At 39.7% G+C, this 22,614-nt stretch overlaps 1 protein-coding gene across 2 annotated transcripts in view; it reads right to left on the reverse strand.

The window, feature by feature from the left end:
• The window catches only part of TSG101 (tumor susceptibility 101), a 53,476-nt gene extending 31,223 nt beyond the window's left edge, over window positions 1–22,253 (reverse strand). For both annotated transcript variants that reach the window (XM_024199207.1, XM_024199206.1), the window contains exons 1-6: window positions 22,109–22,253; window positions 12,384–12,468; window positions 9,772–9,837; window positions 8,924–9,087; window positions 7,192–7,318; window positions 137–203 (exon numbers count right to left, since the gene is read on the reverse strand). In XM_024199207.1, coding sequence (XP_024054975.1) covers window positions 137–203; window positions 7,192–7,318; window positions 8,924–9,087; window positions 9,772–9,837; window positions 12,384–12,468; window positions 22,109–22,150 — 551 coding nt within the window. In that variant the 5' untranslated portion in view covers window positions 22,151–22,253. The remainder of the gene's footprint in view (window positions 1–136; window positions 204–7,191; window positions 7,319–8,923; window positions 9,088–9,771; window positions 9,838–12,383; window positions 12,469–22,108) is intronic.
• Between the last annotated feature and the right edge of the window lie 361 nt (window positions 22,254–22,614).

A 22,614-nucleotide genomic window follows, 5' to 3' on the forward strand; every position in this document is an offset into this window, starting at 1 on the left:
ACTACCATAATAATTTAAAAATAAATCCAAGAACTCAATCTCCATCAAAAGAAGATACAAACGGGGTGTGGGATTCTCAGAAGCAGCACCAGCACAGCATATCCCCTTCAGTGACTGGATTTAAAGCATAACTTACCTTGGGTTAGGAGGGTGTCCTGGTGGATAGGGAGAGATTCCACTTGGCATGCCTGGCATGTAGGATGCTAAACAAAATAAGAATTTTGTAGTTTTACTTTTCAAGATTTTGTTTAATGAGGTAGACATATTTATGCTATGATGAGAGATATTTCAATACACTGTTCAACCATGTACATAGTACAATGCCAGAATCAAATGTCAGTAACAAAGAAAAAAATGTGACTAGATTTTTTTCATGTTGTTCAACATTTATAGATCACATTGGCTTAAAAAAATTCATTGTTTAATGAAACAAAGCCTGGCCAGGTTATCTAGTGGCAATGCAACCTGCTGCTGTGGGGAACCCTCTCAGAATCAGCAGGGGCTGGGAGGCCTGAAAACGCAGTCTCACACACCACTCTGGCACTTTCCTTTAGCTGATGTTCAAAGCTGTGGTGGCAGAATCTAGAGGCAGTCACATACAACTCTCATCAATCAATGAAAACCTGAGGCATCATTTTTCTTTCCATCATTTAGTCATAATTTGATTTCATACTAACTAGGGAAATACTCATCCCTGTGCTTTTTTGCTTATACAGAACTCCAACAATGCAAATTAGGATATACACGAATTTAAGTACATTCTTACACCGTATTTGTTTAAAAAAATCACTAACTCATTTCTACAAGTCTACTTATAATATGAGCTATTACAGGGATGATAAAGAGTTTGTGCCTTCAGATGCTCTCCAGACAGGCTCCCTCTAGTAATTATATTCATACAATTAGGCATTAAGATACCTGAATACACTTTTCTCTTTAAATTAGGGATGATCTTGCACATCTATTTTAATTTTGCAGACACCTCTTTAGTACTGAGAATACCTTCAGCACAGAATTATTCAATAGCCTTTGCTACTATCAAAGTCTGTCAGCCACCATTTCCATTATAAATCCCTATTTTCAAGTTCATACAACTGTGCCATAAAGAAATTGAAAAACACTGCATAAGATTTGTCATTTGTTTTCACTTCATTTCACCAAGTGGGAATTAACAGCGGTCTAAGGAAAATGATATTATGCTTACGAGATGAGTTATGAAAATTTGTAGTCTCTATTTCACTAGCGACAAACAGAAAACATAATACATGAAAATGTCTATTTTAGTTCTAACCTGTTCATTTTAGCTATGCCTAGTACTTTCCTTTCCTAATAATCATTACATGATTGCAAGTGAAGCAATTATTTATGTTATGAAATGATGTACTTCTCACTGTGTGATCCTAATTTAAGAATGAAGAATCTGTACTCCCATTCTTGTTTGCTATGGCTTGTGTAGCCAGATTCTCAGACACTGTTTTCATCTACACTGGAGTATGGATAAGCACAGAGCCGCACCTTCCAGCATGGTTTTCCCTTAGCTTCCTTCTCATAGCTTGAAAAATACCCACACACTTAACAGCACTCAGGTAATTAATCCCTTTATCTGCATCTTAATTAGGAGTCCCTTCCACCAGTCTATGAGGAACACAATTAGTTGTGATGTAGTATACAAACAGCTATGTTTCTTGGGACAATACATTTGGATAGTGGATGTGAAAAATACTAGAGAATTCCTATTAGGTATAGTCATACTAGAAGCAAGGGAATTTGAATCATCATCAACCAACACAAACATTCCTTAGTAGAAAGAATGAAAAGTACTTGTGGCACCTTAGAGACTAACAAATTTATATGAGCATAAGCTTTCGTGGGCTAAAACCCACTTCATCGGATGCATGCAGTGGAAAATACAGTAGTAAGATATATACATAGAGAACATGAAAAAATGGGTGCTGCCATACCAACTCTAATGAGAGTAATCAATTAAGGTGAGCTATTATCAGCAGGAGGATACAGATTAACACAGCTACCACTCTGATTCCTTAGTAGAAATACTTTTCCAATAGAAGAGAAAATTTATTCCAGTATCCCTTTCCCATCCATTTGCTGCATCTTTTTAAGTTACTTAATAGAAAGTAAAGCTAATTCAACATCTGCAGTTGAGTTGCTGTCTCAGAGAATTCAAGAAGTAGGTGTTTCTCTTGGCCACATTGAAATCCATGGTTGCTTTATCCTTCATGGTTGTCTGCACAGAGTTTAACACATTTTTATTAATGAATATCAGAGTTAACACAGGAAAAGAAGGTAAGATATTAGAAATTATGCTCACAATGAAGTTACCAAAAAACAAATATGTGTAGATCGAGATTTTCAAAGCAAACTAGGGAATTTAGACACTGTCAATAGACTGCTTTGAAAATGTCAATCACATTTTCTTGTTTACTTGTCCTAGTATTATTGATATGATGTTAGATCATTTAAGAGCAAAAAGCAATTTTCTTCTTTATAAAAATCTGTCCACTGTATAATCCCAATTTTTCACTAAAAAGGTTATATTTATTTCATAGTTAGATTACAGTTTAAAAAGTTAAAATTTTTTTAAATGTTTCCTTAAAAGGAAGTTGTATCCAGCACACCCAGGGCAGCATACTAGCCCCATCTGATTTATTTTTTTAAAGCCAGAATTCACATCCTCCAAATATTTCAGAACCTCTTGCATGCAACTAGTATACTACAAGATGACAACAGCAGTATAAAGAAAATACAAATCAAATTTCCAACCTTTTAAATACTGTTTCAACTAAGAATTTATATGTTTAAATGTTTAAGCAGCACTTTTCTGAACTCTGGAAACATTGCACTAAATAGCTTACTACTAAATAAGCCAAGATTAGAAGCGCATCACCAATTTAAATGATTTGAAATTATCTAATTTTCAAAAACTCTGGTCCTTATACAGCACCTCTTAAATAATAAGCCCAGATTTTAAAAAAGTTTTATGAAGTTTCTCACAGTCCCCTGGTGAGAAACTGACTGGCTGCCCCAGTGAAACAGACTATTACAAAGGGGCTGTTAAAGGCACACAAAAAACAAACCTGAAAAATATATTTTGCTAGTTTATTAAATTATAGTAGCCCGAGGTATTATTTGCAACTGTAGCAGGTAGTTTTCAGCTAAATTTGACTTTCAAGTTGACAATTGCCCCTTTAAGCATAGTGACAGGTTTCAGAGTAGCAGCCGTGTTAGTCTGTAAGCATAGTATAGTTCATACTCTTCAGTAACTCTATATCCGCACTGACACCTACTGTTAAAAATTAAAATAGTTCATGCGGTTTGCTGAGTTATTGAACATTCTTACTACAGGTAGATCAATGATGCCAACTGACCTAGGAGAAATCCAATCTCACAGCTAAAAAAACCCCAAAACTTTTGCACAAGGAAGAATGAGAAGGGGATAGGGGAATGACTGATTTATGCTATCTTGAAAACAGGTTTCTAATGTCTTAACAGATCTAGCAGTGTCTGATTTAAGGCATGGAGAAACAGGAAAGAAGTAAATATACTGTATTCTCTACTCTTATCTCAAATACCTTTACTGAACTTTTATATTTATGCAAAAATCAAAACAATGTGTTAAAAATACTCCAAAAATGCAAAATGTAACATTGATAAAGTCTATTCGTGTCCAAGTCAGACACTACGAATACAACAAAACATTAAAAAATATGCTCTTGAATCAACATAGCTTCACTTATTCAGACTTGAGAACGCATCTTTAACCGTGAATTAAAATATCTATTGTCAAGTTATGTTTAAGAGAAACATTCTGTTTTTAACTGCATCGGGGGATGTCCTAATGAAGCTAAATTATAAACTCAGACCTGCGTTGTCACTAAGTCTTGAAGCTGATGAAAAATTCAGAGCAAGAGATACAGTTGGGATGGAATGAGAGAGAAAAAAAAGCAGAGAAGTCAGTTCATCTAATTTTATGAATATCTTCCCTGCTACTTGAGTCAGTTCTGGAACAGTCGCACCTACAGAAGAGAAACCGTCAAGGAATTCAGGTCCCCCAAATGCAGTATTTTCAAGGAGTCTGCTAATCCTAGTGGTGCTACTATAACTCCTCACTTCAAGCTAGGGGAGCCCATCTATACATTCACATTCCTTCGTTAAGTTGATGGCACAAAGGGATGATTTCCAGTATGACTTGAAACTTCAGAATCCCAAACATTCTATAAGTTGCACGGGCATAACTCCCACTGTAGCAAATGAGAGTTGTACATGCAAATGGTGATGAGATAATCAGCCCCCTTGCAATCAGAATGACACAATACAAATAATTTTAATGTCCTATGATAATTGTGTCCATGGGTGAAACTCAGCAATGACCTGTGCTACTTGGATCCTATTTAAACATGAAATCTTAATTCCCGAAATTCAAATGTTGGAAAACCAGGAAATGCAGAATGAGAGTTTGGGGAATTAATCTCTTGCACCCAGGAAGGGTATAAGCAGCACAAAACACTGTGGAGTGCCTGCAACCTTATGTTAACTAAGTTTATACATTTTAATTTTTCAGACAAGGGTGCCAATGAGGGAAAGGTGGTCTAAGTGGGATGGCAGGGGGAAAAGGACGTTACCGGAGACATGAGTGGCCAAGTGAAGGCCAAAGATACGAGAGCAGGTCTGTGAAAAGGCACCCTTCCCCAATTAAACGATCTCAAAATACTGCCCCAACAACATACTCCAAACTGCTGCCCTTTCATGCCCCTACCATAGGCCTTTTTCAGCAGCAGTCCAACAACAATGGAGACTATGATCTCTGCTGATATGAACCTTGTCAGAAAGAGAGAGAAGCTGATTCAGGGCTGGAGCTTCTAGCGACAATCCTAAACCTGCAGTGTCAGGTTCTTCCTTTCTACTGTAGCAGGCAGCAGGTAGGGGGCAGATGATGGGAAATGGCAAGGAGTGGAGCACAGCAGAGCAGCAGATGAAGCTGGTCTGGTAGAAGTTTGGTCCCTGAAGCAGCTTCCCTTTTTGGTAAAGATCATGGTCTTTGAGAGAGTGGATGCTTTGCAGGCAGATACTGTTATCCTTAAAATACTTATATGACTCCATTACCATAGTATCCTGAGTGCCTGACAATCTTTAAGGTATTTATCTTAGCACCACCCCTGTGAAGTAAGGGACTGCTATCCTCACATTAGAGATGGGACACAGGCAGAGAGAGACTAAGTGACTTGCTCAAGGTCACACAGGAAGTCTGTGACAGAGCAGGGAGACCTGGGTTCAATTTCCAAGCTAATGTCCTAACCACTGTATCATCCCATCTCTCTAATAACACCAACCAGCGGCTGGAGAAGAACACTTTTCCTAGGGCATGGTGAGGAGGGAAGTGTGTTTCCTTTGAGTAGGCTGGGACAGGGAAGGCATTTAGAGCAAGGCTATTTTGAAATGCTGTCACTACCCCCACCCCATCTGTAATGCTCCTATTTTGTTCCCTCTGCACTAGAAATGTCCTTCCCCACTCTGCATTGCTGCCCTATTATCTCCACAGCCTTCCATAGCAAGCCTGGTCCCACAAACCAGGAATATGACCTGTTAAACTGCAGATTGTTTGTTGGTTGGGGCAGCTGCAAGCAGAAGGGACCTGATCACTGTGCTTCCTCCTGGCAGTGCTTCAACTACCAGTTCCCCAGCTAGGTGTGGAGGGGAGCTGGTTCCTTAGAGGCTGTGAGGAATGTAGCTCCATGCTTTCTTTGCTTATCTGACAACAGTCCAAGCCAGTGAACTCCCTGGTTGACCAACTAAGAGTCCCAGTTTGGTGAACCAGAAGGTTCTTCAAACAAGGGCTCACCGCAGAGGACCTGCAAGCAAGCAACCATAGAGGCTGGTGGAGTAATGGAGGTAGGTGGTAGAGACAGATCCCATCCCCTAACAATAATCTCTCCCAGCTCACCTGCACATCCCCCTTTCCTCCTCTGGTCATGCAAAGTTCTGCAAAACCTCCCTACAACCCACCACATCAGACCTATGAACACGATCCCCTATTAATATCCCTAGCAATTTATTTTGAATGATTTTTTTATATTCCCCCTTCCAATGAGATTTTATGCATTTCTGTGTTCCTATAGTCTCTAAATTTCTTCCACTTGTGTTTCTTGCTCTGTTTTCGTGTGTGTTTAAGGTCCTTACAGGTCTGAATCCCTTCCCCTCCCCACCCAAAAAACATAAATATGGCTGAAATCATCAATATACTCTTCTAGTTGTGTGGCGGAATCACTGGAGTGTGATATGAACCATGGTATTTCCACAGAAGCTAGGTACATTCCTAGTTCCATACGAGCCCTAAAAGCATTAGACTGAATTTGGCCCAGAATTCTTACACTGCCACTCGATGAACAAGTATGGGTCTGGTTTGTTAACCTCTTCCCCTCAAACCTGCTTTTGGTTTGACTCTTCTTTAGTTGGTCTCATCTAGCTTCTCCATCCTCTGCTTGATCCTCTGCTTGTGCAGTCTTTTTGCATTCATACTCCCCACCCCATCCTTCTGACATAGTGTAACAAAACAGTTTAGAAAGCCTTTAAAAAAAAAAAAATACAGACAGAGCTTAAGGTAAGAGATTAAAAAGAGGTAGAAAAAGTAAAAAAAAAAAAAAAAAATGGTGTGTGAAAGGAAAAAACCCTCAAAATCGAAGGGGAAAATCAACAGTCTGAAAATCTACAAGGCAATTCTGAATTTGATTAACCAATGATTAAGAAGCCAACAAATAGAGAAAGGACACAGGTACTGTTGTCCTGGATCCTGGAGCAAAAGTTTTTAGAAAAATTATAACAAAAAGAATTGCAATTGTCAAGTCAGAAAATGAGTAGGGCACAAATAAGGTTATCAGAGGAAGTCGGTATAAGGTAAGAATGAATGCTGGCAATGTCTATAGATGGCAATAAACAGTCAAACTTCATAGTTTAATATGATAATACATTTCCTTCTATTAAAATATTATGAGAGCCAAAAGCCAAATGGTATTATGGCACAAAACAAAAACCTTTCAGTACTACAGAAACTGTGCCATCAGCTTTCAACACTACACAGTACAATAAATCATTTGTCAAAATATTGCATAGGGCAGCAAAAACACTTGATAATGAATTGAAAATACTTTAAAATATATATACGTGCACATCACTTACTATTTGGTGGCCCTGTTGCTTGGTATGGTTGGTAGGATGATGAAATGGTAGGCCGAGAAAAGACTGGAGGTTCCTCTCCGAACACCACGATCATAATTTGAATCAATCCTATCAAGTCTGACTGGGGCTATGAGGGAAAGCAGATCAAAAGCTGTTGATTTTTTTTTTTTTTTTTTTTGTACTAAAGACAGCTTAGTTGACTACTAACAATAATGACTGAGTACCATCTCATCACATACCACTGGTCAGCTAAATATTTTCCCCCCTCCTATTTATAGACCCAATCTAGTAGATTCCAATTTAGTCAGCTGGTCCTACTAGCATGACGTTAAATAATCAAGAGGGAACACACAGCTGGAGTAGTGCTGATACAGAGCTAAACTCTGGACAATGTACGGTTCCACATGAATTACAGTACTACAATGACTGAAGAAAGACTAAAACTATCATAAAAGTTTAGTTATTTTAAAAACTTAACCAACACGGAGTCATGAAAATTAAGTACAGAGGACTAAACATTCTAATGGTTCCAGCCCACATAAGGTGCAATCTTTCCTCAGTTTGACACACAGCACAATAGTTAGATTGTTGCAGGTCATTAATGAGGCCATTAAAGATCACTCTTGGAGTAGCAGTGCCCTGTATTCAATAGCCTGATTTTCACTGCAAACAGTATAAAAAGATGATCAATTACATTCAATTTACAGCTCAGTGTCAGGCAAACTTCAAATCCAGAGTTACCATAATTGTGATTTGGAGGTAAAATTGTATCTTATTCCTAAAAGTATGCTTACCCTTATTGTTTCAATGGCAGTATAAAAAGCAGTGTTTATTCACATTACAGTACAGAGAGACCAGCTAAAAGTTTCAATTTTAAGTGAAGTCTTTTCCCTAACGGGGGCAGAATACCAAATAGCAGAGAGGGACAAATACTCACAAGAGGTATCAGAGGAATGAGCAGAGATGTGAGGATATGCTAAATTTTGCCCTCCCTTTTACACATAAAGCAGGAAGTTCCCAGAGTGCCTTTGCTGCTGTTTCTTAAATTAAAACTTTCAACATGAAAATACACTCTTTGCTTTTCAGGCCATGTCTATAAAATAGTGAGTGCTCTCTGAAGGAGAGTTCAGAATATAAACAAGTTATAAAAACAAAGCCATTTCAGATGCCATTTGTTATCTTTTCAATAGGTTTTGCTAAGGTTTAAAAATTTAGACTGTTCTACAAACAGTTCATCTTCATAGTTTCATCTTAAGTTTGTCACAGTACTATAATTTTGTCCCAGGGACATCCCTGAAAATCCCTAAATTGCCTTCAGTAACTACGCTCTCCCTACTGCTCTCTTAAGGACCTATATCCAATCAAACCTGTCAGGAAAGGAAGCTTACATGGATTCCCCTTTTGAAACCACCAATGCTGTGCTCCTTAACTAGCCAGAAGAGTTGTCCTTAAGCAGGGATAGCTAGCTGGCCAACAGTGAAAGTGATATACTGAATTTATTAATTTAAGGCAGTAAAAGTGACATTCAGACAACAGTTTTTGATTAAAAGTTCCAATCCAATGTCCATTCAGTGTCAATTATCTTTCTGCTAATGTGGTGTTTGATGAAAAGATCACCACTGTTTTATTGTTCAAAGCCAAAATGACCAGAATTAGTTAAGAAACTTGAAATAATAATATAATGGAATTCAAGAGTAATCAGTTTGAAGGATTTCAGATTAATCATACTTACATGTTTCCACTCATGCAGATAAGGAAGATATATCTTTCCATTTGCATCAACATGCTTCCCAGTTTTAATTGTCATTGAACTAGTTGGTTTAACAAAACAGATTGGGGGATTGAAAGGGTAGGTATCCAGTAGCCAGAGACATATTGGGATATTGTATGTGTTACCTAAAGAAAAGTTAAAAAAGGTCTGCATTTATTCTTCCTCCTCAACTCATTCTGACCTGAGATTTTTAAAATAAACTACTAATAATTACTCATGACTAGATTACACCATTATCTTGAGATCACAAAATTAATGCATGAACCAAGATTTGAATCACACTGAAGTATGGATATGTAGAGTAAATTGAACTTCACCACATTCATATTTAATGAAGAGTTCCTGGTTTAGCCATAAGCTCCGCCACTATAATTTACCACTAATAAGGTGTTTTGCACAAATGCCGCCCACCAACATGAAACACAGAGTTCCTATCTCTAAATTATCCTTAGTCCCACTTGTGAGTTGTTTGCAGCCCTCCCCCTCAGTTGGCTGACAGCAAAAAACTTTTTAAAAATAAAAATGTTGTTGAGTAGTGACAATAGCACTACTGTGAAATAATGATGTTGCTTCCCACACTATCAGATAGGTAGAGGCTTCCTGGAATAATCAAACAGCCATGAGACAAATACAACTTGTACATTATGTTGGAATTCCATAACACAGCAGAACAAACATCTTTTAAAATGTTAAAAAAAAAAAAAGTTACTATGTTATGTAAGAGAATAGTGATGATTAAAACTGAACAATCTACAAGCCAAAATAATCTTCCAGATGATTTGAAAACAAAAGAAAGATATGATGCATACCTCTATAAGGCACAGGAATGGTTCCAGTGAGGCTCATCAGGTCCCTGGATGAGCCATCATTAAAAACTGAAAGACAATACACAGTATTAAATAATTTTTTGCTGAGTTAGCTTTGTGTTCCAGTTACCTAAACCTTTTTCAGCCTGTGGGACCTAGAAAAATATTTATGCTGTTCTTAAAGAGTGTCTTTCTTGACTATTACATATCTATAAATTGGTAAAATATTTATTCATAGCTGATTAATACCTAAAAATAAAGATTTTTAGAGATGGGGAAGACATATTAGAAAATAAGATCTCCTATCCCTACAAATGTAGGACTGTCTCCTACACTCAAAGCCCCATGTGAAGATGCATCCACATAAATTACCACATAACCCTGTTCTGAATCTAAGCTCTCATTTGAGGGGAAAAAACCCACACTAATTCTTATGATTGCAAAGATGTCCTTCAAAATATGAACTGAATGCAAATTCAATGCACTGTTGTCTGCATGTGTCTACAGACATCCTGAAACAACAGTTCTGAAAGACAAACTGCTTATGCATCTCAGTAGGGTGGTAAATCTGAAGCACACTGAGGATACCTTATATGTCAACAGTGTTAACTATTTCACTGTGGGTAATTTTAACAGAAATATCAAGCTAATGTACTTAATCATAGTTGGACATAGTGGCAGATACTGGCATGCTGAAGAGGAGCAAAAACAGTGGAACAATTAGCTGGTGTCAAGGTTTGCTGAGGAGTGAGGAATTCAGCCCCTTCTCCCCCTTTCAAATTTAAAGTCACTTTCATGCCTGCCCAAAAGGTGTGGAGGGAGATGCCTCTTCCTCCCCAGTCAAAAGCTTCAACTGTACCCTGATTGCCAAAAAACTAAATTGCCTCGCATGTCTTCCCATGTGCCCAAAGTGACAAATGCCCGTCCCAAGCTTTCCCCCTGAAAACTTCTACAATACACATATATTTTTTCAATACATAAACCTGCAGCAGACTGAAAATTTGGGGACAGCATACATTTAATTTGCTATACAACCAACAAGGGATACTATACCATTTATATGGAGGAGGGAGTATGAGAGAGGTCTTGGGCAAAGCAGCACTGAGTAATTCTTGGGTTGCTGCCCCATAATTTAGCCTTAACTCTCAATGTAGACAGAAGCCTTGGCTACGCTGTGTCTTCACTCTTAATAGGTTATCAAAAATGAATCTCTCCAGTGTCAATTATCTTTCCGGTAAAGTGGTGTTTAGAATTGAACACAAGAAATTCCACAGGTGCAGTCTCACCAGAGCAGTTTAGAAAGGAACAAGTACCTTTATGCTTCAGGATATAAGCCTTTCCATTTGCAGCTCAAAATGGAATTGACATTTTGAGTACCATATCACAATACAAAATCATGTCTAGAGTTCTGTTCACTTTTCTCCCTTCAGTCTCTTTCAGGGTTATTTCAGGTTCTCTTTCCCGGTAAATGTTTTAGATTACTTCCCCCCAGCTGTTGGTTTCAATTTTTTTTTTTTCAATTTAAAACTCAGTTATTTTCTACCTGTTTTTAATTGCTCTAGGTCTCTTTGAATATTTCTCCCAAATTAAAGTTATCTGTGAATCTGTTTACTCCCTCATTTGGATCTTGAGCAAAGAAGCTAACTAAACCCAAACCTCAAACTACACCTCTACCCCGATATAACGCGACCCGATAGAACACGAATTCGGATATAACGCGGTAAAGCAGTGCTCCAGGGGGGCGGGGCTGCGCACTCCGGTGGATCAAAGCAAGTTCGATATAACGCGGTTTCACCTATAACGCTGAAAGATTTTTTGGCTCCCGAGGACAGCGTTATATCGAGGTAGAGGTGTAGTTCCTGAAGTGCTCCCTGGAACTCTCTCACACTTAATACATTGCCATTTATTGCCACAATTAAAAAAAAAAAAGTTAACGTGACAGCAGTTAAACCACTGATAGGTTAAGCAATTAAAAAATATTTATAACGTGCATTACAAAAACTCTGAAACTGCTTTCCTACACACATGAATGTAGACTATTTTATGCCTACCCTAACAAATGTCAAGATGTTTCACTGTTAACAAGACACTTTTGGAAGGCAGGGTCGATTTACTGTTCTTTATAAATAAATATAACAATCAGAATATCTTATACTACAATGGAGCTGAATTTTCCATCTTCCCATAGATTCCAATAGGGCAACAGACTGACTATTGAGCAATACACAACAGTACAACTCTGCAGGATCAACCAAAACTAAGCTGAGAGGAACAAAGCACTTACTGTCAACATTAAAGGGGAAAAAAATTCCTGTGTACATTTCTTTTTGAATAAGTGTTCTCTATCTAAGTTTTTTCCCCAAGGAAGATGTGATCCCGTCAATAGAATTTATTTAACAGAACCTCACATTCTATACTCTAGTTTCAGCCCTCTCCCATAAAAAGCTATTTAACGGAGTATAAAACAACAAAAATAAAAACTTATTACCAGATATAGGCACCAGTTGCCAACTAAATTTTACTAATTGCAAACTTTAAAGCTGAGGAAATGCCATGCAAATACACTACACATTTAAATCAGAAACAAGAGAAGATTTTCTTATGCACAAACTCACCATATGCATCCATTACAGGTTTGAGGTCTTTGTACTGGGTAATAACACTGGTGGTTTCCTGCACCGTCAGATCTCTATACTTATACTGAAAAACAAAAGCATTTAATGCCTGTGTAGCCTTTAAGATGCAAAGCATAAATTCTATAAAGTTCTGTCTTACATTGGTTTTCTTGGAGACAAGCAAATTGGTCAAAAATTGCATTTGCAAGGCTCTAAGTGAAGCACTTATCTACAAAAGTCAAATCCTTAAAAAAAAAAAAAAAAAATCACCTTTTTAGTTTGCAAAAATCATGTATGTAATGTTATGGTTAAAGTTCAGACTAGTTGTAAATCAGAAGAGTAGAATCAAAGCTGTCCCATGTGGAAAAGACCTAGCGAGTTATCAAACCTATTTTCCCACTATATGATGTAACCATACAAAAGTTTACAACATGTCTTCCCATTAAGGCCTTTTTATTTATACTACAAAGCCAAAACAGAACAAAAGCAAAGGAAAATTAATCGGAAAAATGCTAAAAAGCATTTTTGGGGCTGGTGGTATTTGTGGTTTTAAGAAATCTCTCTCAACCTGCATAACAAGCATGATGGATATAGCAATCCCATGCAGTGTCTTTGGGGACCATGTTGTTCTAAATGTTTTGTATTACAGTGGGCTAGGGCGATCGTATGCTACTCCTGAGGGAATTTTGGGCCAAAAAAATTAAAAATTCTGCATATTTTATTTGTCAAAACAACACAATGTAATCATGCGAGTTTCAATTATTTTGGTAATTTATTTCAAAATACCTAGCAGCAACTATGTCTGTAACAATACAGACAACAACAAAATTCAGGAAATTTTTTTGACAAATAGATTTCTTACTAGGAATATTAATACAGAACTCTGACTAATAATTCATTTAAACTACAATACAGAAGGGTATTTCCTGCACCCCTCAGAAGCAGTGCAAAGGCTTGGGGAAGTCAGGGGTAATGGAGGAGCTGAGCAAGAGGGAAATAATTGATGGGAAGGAGCCTGAGTGTGAACTTGAAGGGTTGTTGGGTGTGGGAAAAGTATGGAACAGGGTTTTTGGTTTGTTTTTTGAGGGGGCGGGGGGCTGTTAGGGAGCTTCCCCATGCAGACCCTGGCTGACTCTTAGCTTCTCTCATTCAGTCAGGCACATCTGCCCCATCCCCATGTGCCCTGGCACCCCCCTCAGCCACCCCCACCCCTATCCCCATGTCTCTTTGGTCTACTAGGTTGCCATAAGACAGAGGGTGATCTTTGGTAAGTTTTTATCATGTGTATAGGAACTTTTATTATTTTTTATATCATCATCTCTGTGGTGCTGTTACTTTAAAGGTTCTTGCTTAAAAAGGGCTGTGTGGTAACTTGTAACTTCTGGCAATACACTGTTCATTGCCCTTGGCGAGAAAGCAATTCACAGGCACTGGGCTTTAGGTGGACTGGCTTTCTGGGGATACCACAGTGTAAGGCAGGGAGATGTGCAGCCTTAAAACCCTCAGTCACACAGGAGTGGGAACAGGGCCCCTACCCAAGAGAGATCATGTCTGGGAGCTGGAAACATTAAGTGGGTGCCCTCTATGAACCTGGCAGGAGGAATACAGGGTGCAGTTAACCATGACAAGTACTTAAACTTTTTTTGATACTCAGCTATGTAACATTTGTAACTCATAAAATATGTAAATGAAGCTCAGTGTGATGTGAAATATTTGTTCAACATACAAACTTATGTAGAAAGTAACCATATCCACAATTCCTACTGGGACAGCAGATGCTCTTTGCTGCTAGAACACACGTATGTGCAGGGACACAGTGGTGAAGGCCACAAGAAACATGGTGCCACCCATTTCAGGTTGTGCCAGTGAGAGCACGATTTTCAACCAGTGCTAAGGTGCATGGATTCAGGAGCACTGCTTATACTGACGGTTCAAACTGAGCTAGAGGCAAGTATTTTTATGTTTAAGTTCAATTTTTATTTGAAGTGTGTAAGTGGCATTTGTGAGGAATACAGGGTGAGGAATCCCCCTTTAGAGAGGGGATAATGTGGAGACAGAGTGACGTCAGTCTAAAGGTGAGTGGAGGCAGATGTCTTCTCCTCATAAAAAAGTCAAGCAGAAGAGATGTCTACAAAGAGTTGTGGGCCTGGAAAGGGTACAGGTAGTCCCAGGCTCCAGGAGCACACCAAGTCAGCATAACAGCAGCAGTACTGCTGTCTCATGGCCCACCCCTTTTGTACGGTCTGAACCTACTCCCATAGCAGCAGGGAGAAGCTGATGTCATGGAGATCTGTAAAAATAGTCTACCATATAATTCAATAGTTCTCAAACTAGGGTTCATGAATCACCAACTGTCCACAAATCATCTGCTCATGGGCAGCAGAAAGCTAGCTTGGCATATGATCGTGTCTTGTCTCCAACTGCTAACCTATACCAAGAAAGGTATACACTACTTTTCTAATATTCTTCCATGTGAACAGTAGTTGGTGTTCATATAACATCCCTGTAGCAATGTGAGGGAGGTATGCATGCAACTATAAATGGAAGGGAAGAGCCCAACACTAAGAAAAAGTTTCAGAACCCATGTGTAAACACCACAAAGCACTTACTGAATACTATTGATGTTTAGCAGTCTCAAATTAGTTCAAATGTAGTCCCTGAGTAACAAACTTGTTATCTAAACCAAAGGGATATCGCTGGTCCTATAACTGCTCATACAAGTAACAACACTGAAGGGCTACCTTTTTCTTAAAAAGAACAGGGGTACTTGTGGCACCTTAGAGACTAACAAATTTATTTGAGCATAAGCTTTCGTGGGCTACAGCCCACTTCATCAGATGCTTAGAATGGAACATATCGTAAGAAGATATATATACATACAGAGAACATGAAAAGGTGGAAGTTGCCATACCAACTCTAAGAGGCTAATTAATTAAGATGAGCTATTATCAGCAGGAGAAAAAAAACTTTTGTAGTGATAATCAAGATGGCCCATTCCAGTTGACAAGAAGGTGTGAGGATACTTAACGTGGGGAAATAGATTCAATTTGTGTAATGACCCAGCCACTCCCAGTCTCTATTCAAGCCCAAGTTAATGTCTAGTTCGCAAATTAATTCTAGTTCAGCAGTTTCTCGTTGGAGTCTGTTTTTGAAGCTTTTCTGTTGCAAAATTGCCACCTTTAAGTCTGGCCGTGGCTACACTCAAAACTTCAAAGTGCTGCTGCAGGAGCGCTCCCGCGGCAGCACTTGGAAGTGCGAGTGTGGTCGCACGCGAGCGCTGCAGGCACTCCACCTCCACGAGGGGATTAGCACTGTTTACACTGGCGCTTTACAGCGCTGTAACTTGCTGCGCTCAGGGAGGTGTTTTTTCACACCCCTGAGCGAGAAAGTTGCAGTGCTGTAAAGCACCAGTGTAGCCATAGTCTCTGTTACTGAGTGACCAGAGAGGCTGAAGTGTTCTCCTACTGGTTTTTGAATGTTATAATTCTTGACGTCTGATTTGTGTCCATTTATTCTTTTGCGTAGAGACTGTGCGGTTTGGCCAATGTACATGGCAGAGGGGCATTGCTGGCACATGATGGCATAGATCACATTGGTAGATGTGTAGGTGAACGAGCCCCTGATGGCGTGGCTGATGTGATTAGGTCCTATGACAGTGTCACTTGAATAGATATGTGGACAGAGTTGGCATCGGGCTTTGTTGCAAGGATAGACAGAGACAAACACCTACAAGAACTTCAAAAAGATCTCACAAAACTAAGTGAGATTGGGCAATAAAACGGCAAATGAAATTTAATGTGGATAAATGTAAAGTAATGCACATTGGAAAAAATAACTCCAACTATACATACAATATGATGGGAGCTAATTTAGCTACAGCAAATCAGAAAAAAGATCTTGGAGTCATCGTGGACAGTTCTCTGAAGACGTCCACGCAGTGTGCAGAGGCGGTCAAAAAAGCAAACAGGATGTTAGGAATCATTAAAAAGGGGATAGAGAATAAGACGGAGAATATATTATTGCCCTTATATAAACCAATGGTAAGCCCACATCTTGAATACTGCGTACAGATGTGGTCTCCTCATCTCAAAAAAGATATACTGGCACTAGAAAAGGTTCAGAGAAGGGCAACTAAAATGATTAGGGGTTTGGAACGGGTCCCATATGAGGAGAGATTAAAGAGGCTAGGACTTTTCAGCATGGAAAAGAGGAGACGGGGGGGGATATGATAGAGTTATATAAAATCATGAGTGACGTGGAGAAAGTAGATAAGGAAAAGTTATTTACTTATTCCCATAATACAAGAACTAGGGGCCACCAAATGAAATTAATCGGCAGCAGGTTTAAAACAAATAAAAGGAAGTTCTTCTTCACACAGCACACAGTCAATCTGTGGAACTCCTTGCCTGAGGAGGCTGTGAAGGCTAGGACTATCACAGGGTTGAAAAGGGAACTAGATAAATTCATGGAGGTTAAATCCATTAATGGCTATTAGCCAGGATGGGTAAGGAATGGTGTCCCTAGCCTCTGTTTGTCAGAGGGTGGAGATGGATGGCAGGAGAGAGATCACTTGATCATTACCTGTTATGTTCACTCCCTCTGGGGCACCTGGCACTGGCCACTGTCGGTAGACAGGATACTGGGCTAGATGGACCCTTGGTCTGACCCAGTACGGCCGTTCTTATGATCTCTATCAAGCATTCTTAAAACTACAATACCCACCTGCTGAAGTGAAAAAACAGATTGACAGAGCCAGAAGAATACCCAGAAGTCACCTACTACAGGACAGGCCCAACAAAGAAAATAACAGAACGCCACTAGCCATCACCTTCTGCCCCCAACTAAAACCTCTCCAGCGCTTCATCAAAGATCTACAACCTATCCTGAAAGACAATCCCTCACTCTCACAGATCCTGGGAGACAGACCAGTCCTCGCTTACAGACAGCCCCCCAACCTGAAGCAAATACTCACCGGAAACAACACAACAAAAACACTAACCCAGGAACCTAGACTTTATATTATTTTTATTACAAATGTGCACTGTAAAAATTATTAACAAAAGAAATAGTATTTTTCAATTCACCTCAGACAAGCATCTTACTGCAATCTCTTTATCGTGAAAGCGCAACTTACAAACATAGATTGTGTTTGTTTGTTACATAACTACACTCAAAAACAAAACAAAGTCCACTCAGTCCTACTTCTTGTTCAGCCAATCGCTAAGAGAAACCAGTTTGTTTACATTTATGGGAGATATTGCTGCCCGCTTATTTACAATGTCACCTGAAAGTGAGAACAGACGTTCACATAGCACTTTTGTAGCTGGCATTGCAAGGTATTTATGTGCCAGATATTCATATGCCCCTTCATGCTTTGGCCACCATTCCACAGGACATGCTTCCATGCTGATTACACTTGTTAAAAAACTAACGTGCTAATTAAATTTGTGACTGAACTTCTCGGGGGAGAACTGAATGTCTCCTGCTCTGTTTTACCCGCATTCTGCCATATATTTCATGTTATAGCAGTCTCGGATGATGACAGAACATGTTGTTCGTTTTAAGAACACTTTCACTGCAGATTTGACAAAACGCAAAGTAGGTACCAATGTGAGATTTTTGAAGATAGCTACAGCACTCGACCCAAGGTTTAAGAATCTGAAGTGCCTTCCAAAATCTGATCGGGATGGGGTGTGGCGCATGCTTTCAGAAGTCTTAAAAGACCAACACTTCGATGTGGAAACTATAGAACCTGAACCACAAAAAATAAAATCAACCTTCTGCTGGTGGCATCTGACTCAGATGATAGAAAAGAACATGCACTGGTCCACACTGCTTTGGATCCTTACCGAGCAGAACCCATCATCAACATGGATGCATGTCCCTTGGAATGGTGGTTGAAGCATGAAGGGACATATGAATCTTTAGCACATCTAGCACGCAAATATCTTGCAATGCCGGCTACAACAGCGCCGTGCGAATGCCTGTTCTCACTTTCAGGTGACATTGTAAATAAGAAATGGGCAGCATTATCTCCTGCAAATGTAAACAAACTAGTTTGTCTGAGCGACTGGCTGAACAAGAAGTAGGACTGAGTGGACTTGCAGGCACTAAAGTTTTACATTGCTTTATTTTTGAATGCAGTTATTTTTTGTACATAATTCTACATTTGTAAGTTCAACTTTCATGATAAAGAGACTGCACTACAGTACTTGTATTAAGTGAATTGAAAAATACTATTTCTTTTATCTTTACAGTGCAAATATTTATAATAAAAAATAAATATAAAGTAAGCACTGTACACTTTATATTCTGTTATAATTGAAGTCAATATATTTAAAAATGTGGAAAACATCCAAAAATAGTTATATAAATAGTATTCTATTATTGTTTAGCAGGGCAATTAATCACACGGTTAATTTTTTAAATCGCTTGACAGCCCCAGTTATGCTTGTCAGATAAACATGAATGTTGCGAGACTTGTGTTTGCAGCGTGCTGAAAGGTGTTGCATGTGTACAGTATTATTTCAATCCTACTTTTTTCTATGGCGACGGAGAAGAAAGCATTTATTATCACGAAGAAATCTAAAACATCTTAATGACACACTGCTCAGCTGACTTGGAATGGTGCATTTAAAACTATGAAGTCTGGTTGAAGACTTTTATAATTTAATTCAGAGTATTATATCACTCCAATATATATTTCTCTTTATAGTAATTTCAAGTTTCTGGATTGACATTTTCAGATACTTGGGGGGGAAATTTTCTTTTTTTTTAAGCAGCACACAGAAAAGTGAGCTTTGGCAATAGTTTGATTTTTTTCTTAGATTTAAAAAAATATTGTTGCAGTGACTGCTTTATTATTCTGGTTGTTCAATAATTTATTATTCCTTACTTTCAAGAGATATGCAAATAATGAGTTTGGCTACTGATGTTGCTATAAACAGAGCAAATGCTGCAACAGTCATCCTCATGTGATTTTTAAGATTATTCAAACAACTATGGAATACCGACAGACTGAAAAATACTGCATAGAAAATGATATTTGAGGGAATATTTTTTCTTGTTTCTGAAATGGACTTTCTCCAATTTAAGAGTTATTTTCAACTACACTGTCAAATTTAAAATAACTTATTTCAGCTACATCTCTGCAATTATGTAATATGTCTGTGCCCTTTATTTTCCTTTTCATTCCAATTTATATTAAATAAGCAAACAGTTTTTGATCTAATATTTTATGTCCTTTGAATAATGGTTCAAAATATAAACTGTCAGTTTGAATAAGGGTTCAGAAAGAGTCTCCAAAATCCCTATGAGAAAATAAGCAGCTATTGACTTCTAAATGTATTAAGCTGAGCAAATATTTAGCTCTTATATATAGCGCTTTTTCAGTCAAGATTTCAAGCCACTTTACAACCAACATATAAATACTTCCATTTTATAGATCAGGAAACAGGGGCACAGAGCCTAAGTGATTTGCCCAAGCTCACACAGTAAGTCAATGACAGAAGTAAATACTTACTTGCAGAGGAAATAAATCTTTATGTTCACTTAAATTAGATGTCATTTACTGTTACAGTTTTTGAATATTTCTCATTAGAAATACCTAAAAGTCTCCTCCTTATAGCCACACATTTAAGAAGTATAATATCTTTTCTGTGAAAGCAAGTCCAAAGAAGTGGAGAGAGGTTAAGAAGCCTCTATTTTCATCTGCTAGTAGGTGAACAGCAGTTTTCACTGAAGTCATATGTAGCAAATTAGGATGAATTTCTTTTATATATATGATCTGATTAACACTGTTCCAATCCTCTGCATGGACCTCCAAAGTGAAAAACAGAAACTCACTACCTCTCCCATCACAACTTCTTTCTCAGAAAGTAAAACAGATTACTTTCCTGTTTGTTTTATATACAGTCAAATTAGATCTAATTTTGTAGAAAGCTCATAAGCGTAACTTCAAAGATGAAACCCTGCCCAGACCCCTCTGAAACGTGAAGTAATCAATACTGTACACCCAATGTGAAAAGCCTTTAAATATTACAATACAGTGTAAGGTTCTAATGACAGTAGCTGGTGGCAGGGACTAGCTCAGTAGGATTTTAGCATGGGCCTCAGCTTCAACATTTAGGTGGAGCAGCTTTTCTTACAGACACTTCAGTAGGTTTTCTTCACTGTTACTGAAGGCATGGAGCAAGTCCTTGTATGGCTGCTAATGTGTTTGTCAGGTGACCACTTAAATGTTGCAAGTTAACATAGGAAAACAATCTCAGAGATTGAGTTTTCATCGGTCAATTTGATTGACCATGGGTAGTAAGTGACCACAAATACAGGTTTACTACATGTGAATGAATAAAGGTTGTCTCACAAATCTGAGTGTTAATTACTGTCAGTCTCTGGTTTCTACAAATTTACAACTGCTAAGTTTATTAGCACTATTTTCTCAATTTTGCACATCTGAAAGATATGCACAACTATTACAACCCATTAATTATTGGTTCAATCATAACTGTAAAATCAATTTCTAAATATAAAATGTTTTATTTTCTTACTAAATATGGATGGTACAGAGGAAACCTACCACAGTAGCCAATGTAATACAGAAATAAGTGAGTACAGTATTTTAATGTTAATATGGAAAGCGCTAACACTGCAGTGCAAATATCCCACTCAGTATAGTTTTGTTCCATTTTTTGTGTAATGACAGCCTCTGCTGTACAAGTGGTTTTTGCTGGTCCCTAGCTAAATCCAACCACTATTTAAAAAGACCTCTTAGAAATGGTGATACCTCCACACTTACTAGACTGGTTACTATAATACTTTACATTTATATAGGATCTTTCAGCCAAGGAACAAAATAAAACACATTATGGGGAAATGGAAGCACAAAGGTAAAAACGATTTGTCCAAGGTCACAAAGAAAGTTAGTAGAACTAAGTAGTCCTGACTCCTCAGCACCAGTTTAAGCCTATGGCTTGTTCAGCAGGTTAACAGGAGGGCAGCCGCTTGACCGATGTCAAACTGACGTGCTCAGAGCCAGCGAAGCACGACGGGGACCTACAATTATTTTCTCTCAATGACTCTGAGATCAGGTTTCCTTGAGCCACAAGCAAAGGGGGTGGTTTTTCCAGCTACCGGCGATGGACGAAGGCAGCTAAATTTAAATTCTACTGACTCCTACATCACCCCCGTCCCAGGGGCGAAGCCCAGGCAGGGCCGGCTCCTGTCCCAGAGACACCTATGCGGCCCCTTATCCCCCGTGGGGTGGTGGCAGAGGCAGGACTCGGCGCTGCATCTCCGCACGGGGGGGGGGGGGGGGGGTTCGCTGTACGCGTCGGCCGGGGACACACCAGGGCGGTGGGAGACGAAGCCCCGCAAGCAGGAATCCGTGCACCGCCCCCCAAAGAGGGGCGAAGCTCCCCGTTCCCTGGCTCAGGGCTCCTTACACAATAGCGTCCCAGGGGCGAGGGCGGGTCTCGTCTGGCTGCTCCGGGCTCCACCCCAGCGAGACGCCCAGGACGGGAAGCCCCGGGGAAAGGGTAGGAGGGGGACGGACCCCGGCTGAGAGGCGGGTCGGGAAAAGCAGCCAGCTCTAGGAGATATCCGGGGGGGTGGGGTGGGGGGGCAAAACAAACCAAGCCGCCCGCTGCCGGGGGTGTGGCGAAGCGGGCGGGGTGTAGGGGGGCGACCGCTTCCCAGGCGGCAGAGTCTCGGGAGCGGCCGCTTACCTTGGCGAGCATCTTCTTCAGCTGGGGCTCGGACAGCGCCATGGCAGCCTTGCCCCCCTGACTCGCCGCCGTTACCGTTGCCGCGGCGCAGACGAGAGAGCGGCCTAGCGCGCGCCTCCGGCTCCTCCTCCTGCATAAACAGGAAGCTCACCGCGCTCTACGCTTCCGGCAGGACCCATGTCCGCCGGCCCACACGTCACTTCCGAACTCGGGGGCGCTTGCCTTCGTCACGTGACAGAGGGGAATTCAGACACTACTGGGCCGCGGCCGGGGACTGAGCGCTTTGGAAAGGTCATGTGACATGCAGGGGCGGGGCGGGGCCACACACTTTTAGGCCTGGAGCGTGGCAGGGCCGCGACAGCTGCGCCTGAGCCCGCAAGACGTGGAAAGTGGTTCATGGGCAGCACGTCTACAAGCAGCTCCAACCAGTTTAAAAGTGGTTTAGCTGAAGCGGTTCTGAACGTTTCCCTTGCAGGGACCTTGCCTTAAAGAGTGTGTCCACCCTT

Source organism: Terrapene carolina, unplaced genomic scaffold (genome assembly GCF_002925995.2).
Source record: "Terrapene carolina triunguis isolate 2854851 unplaced genomic scaffold, T_m_triunguis-2.0 Scaffold715, whole genome shotgun sequence".
In the NCBI taxonomy this organism is placed as follows: domain Eukaryota; kingdom Metazoa; phylum Chordata; order Testudines; family Emydidae; genus Terrapene; species Terrapene triunguis.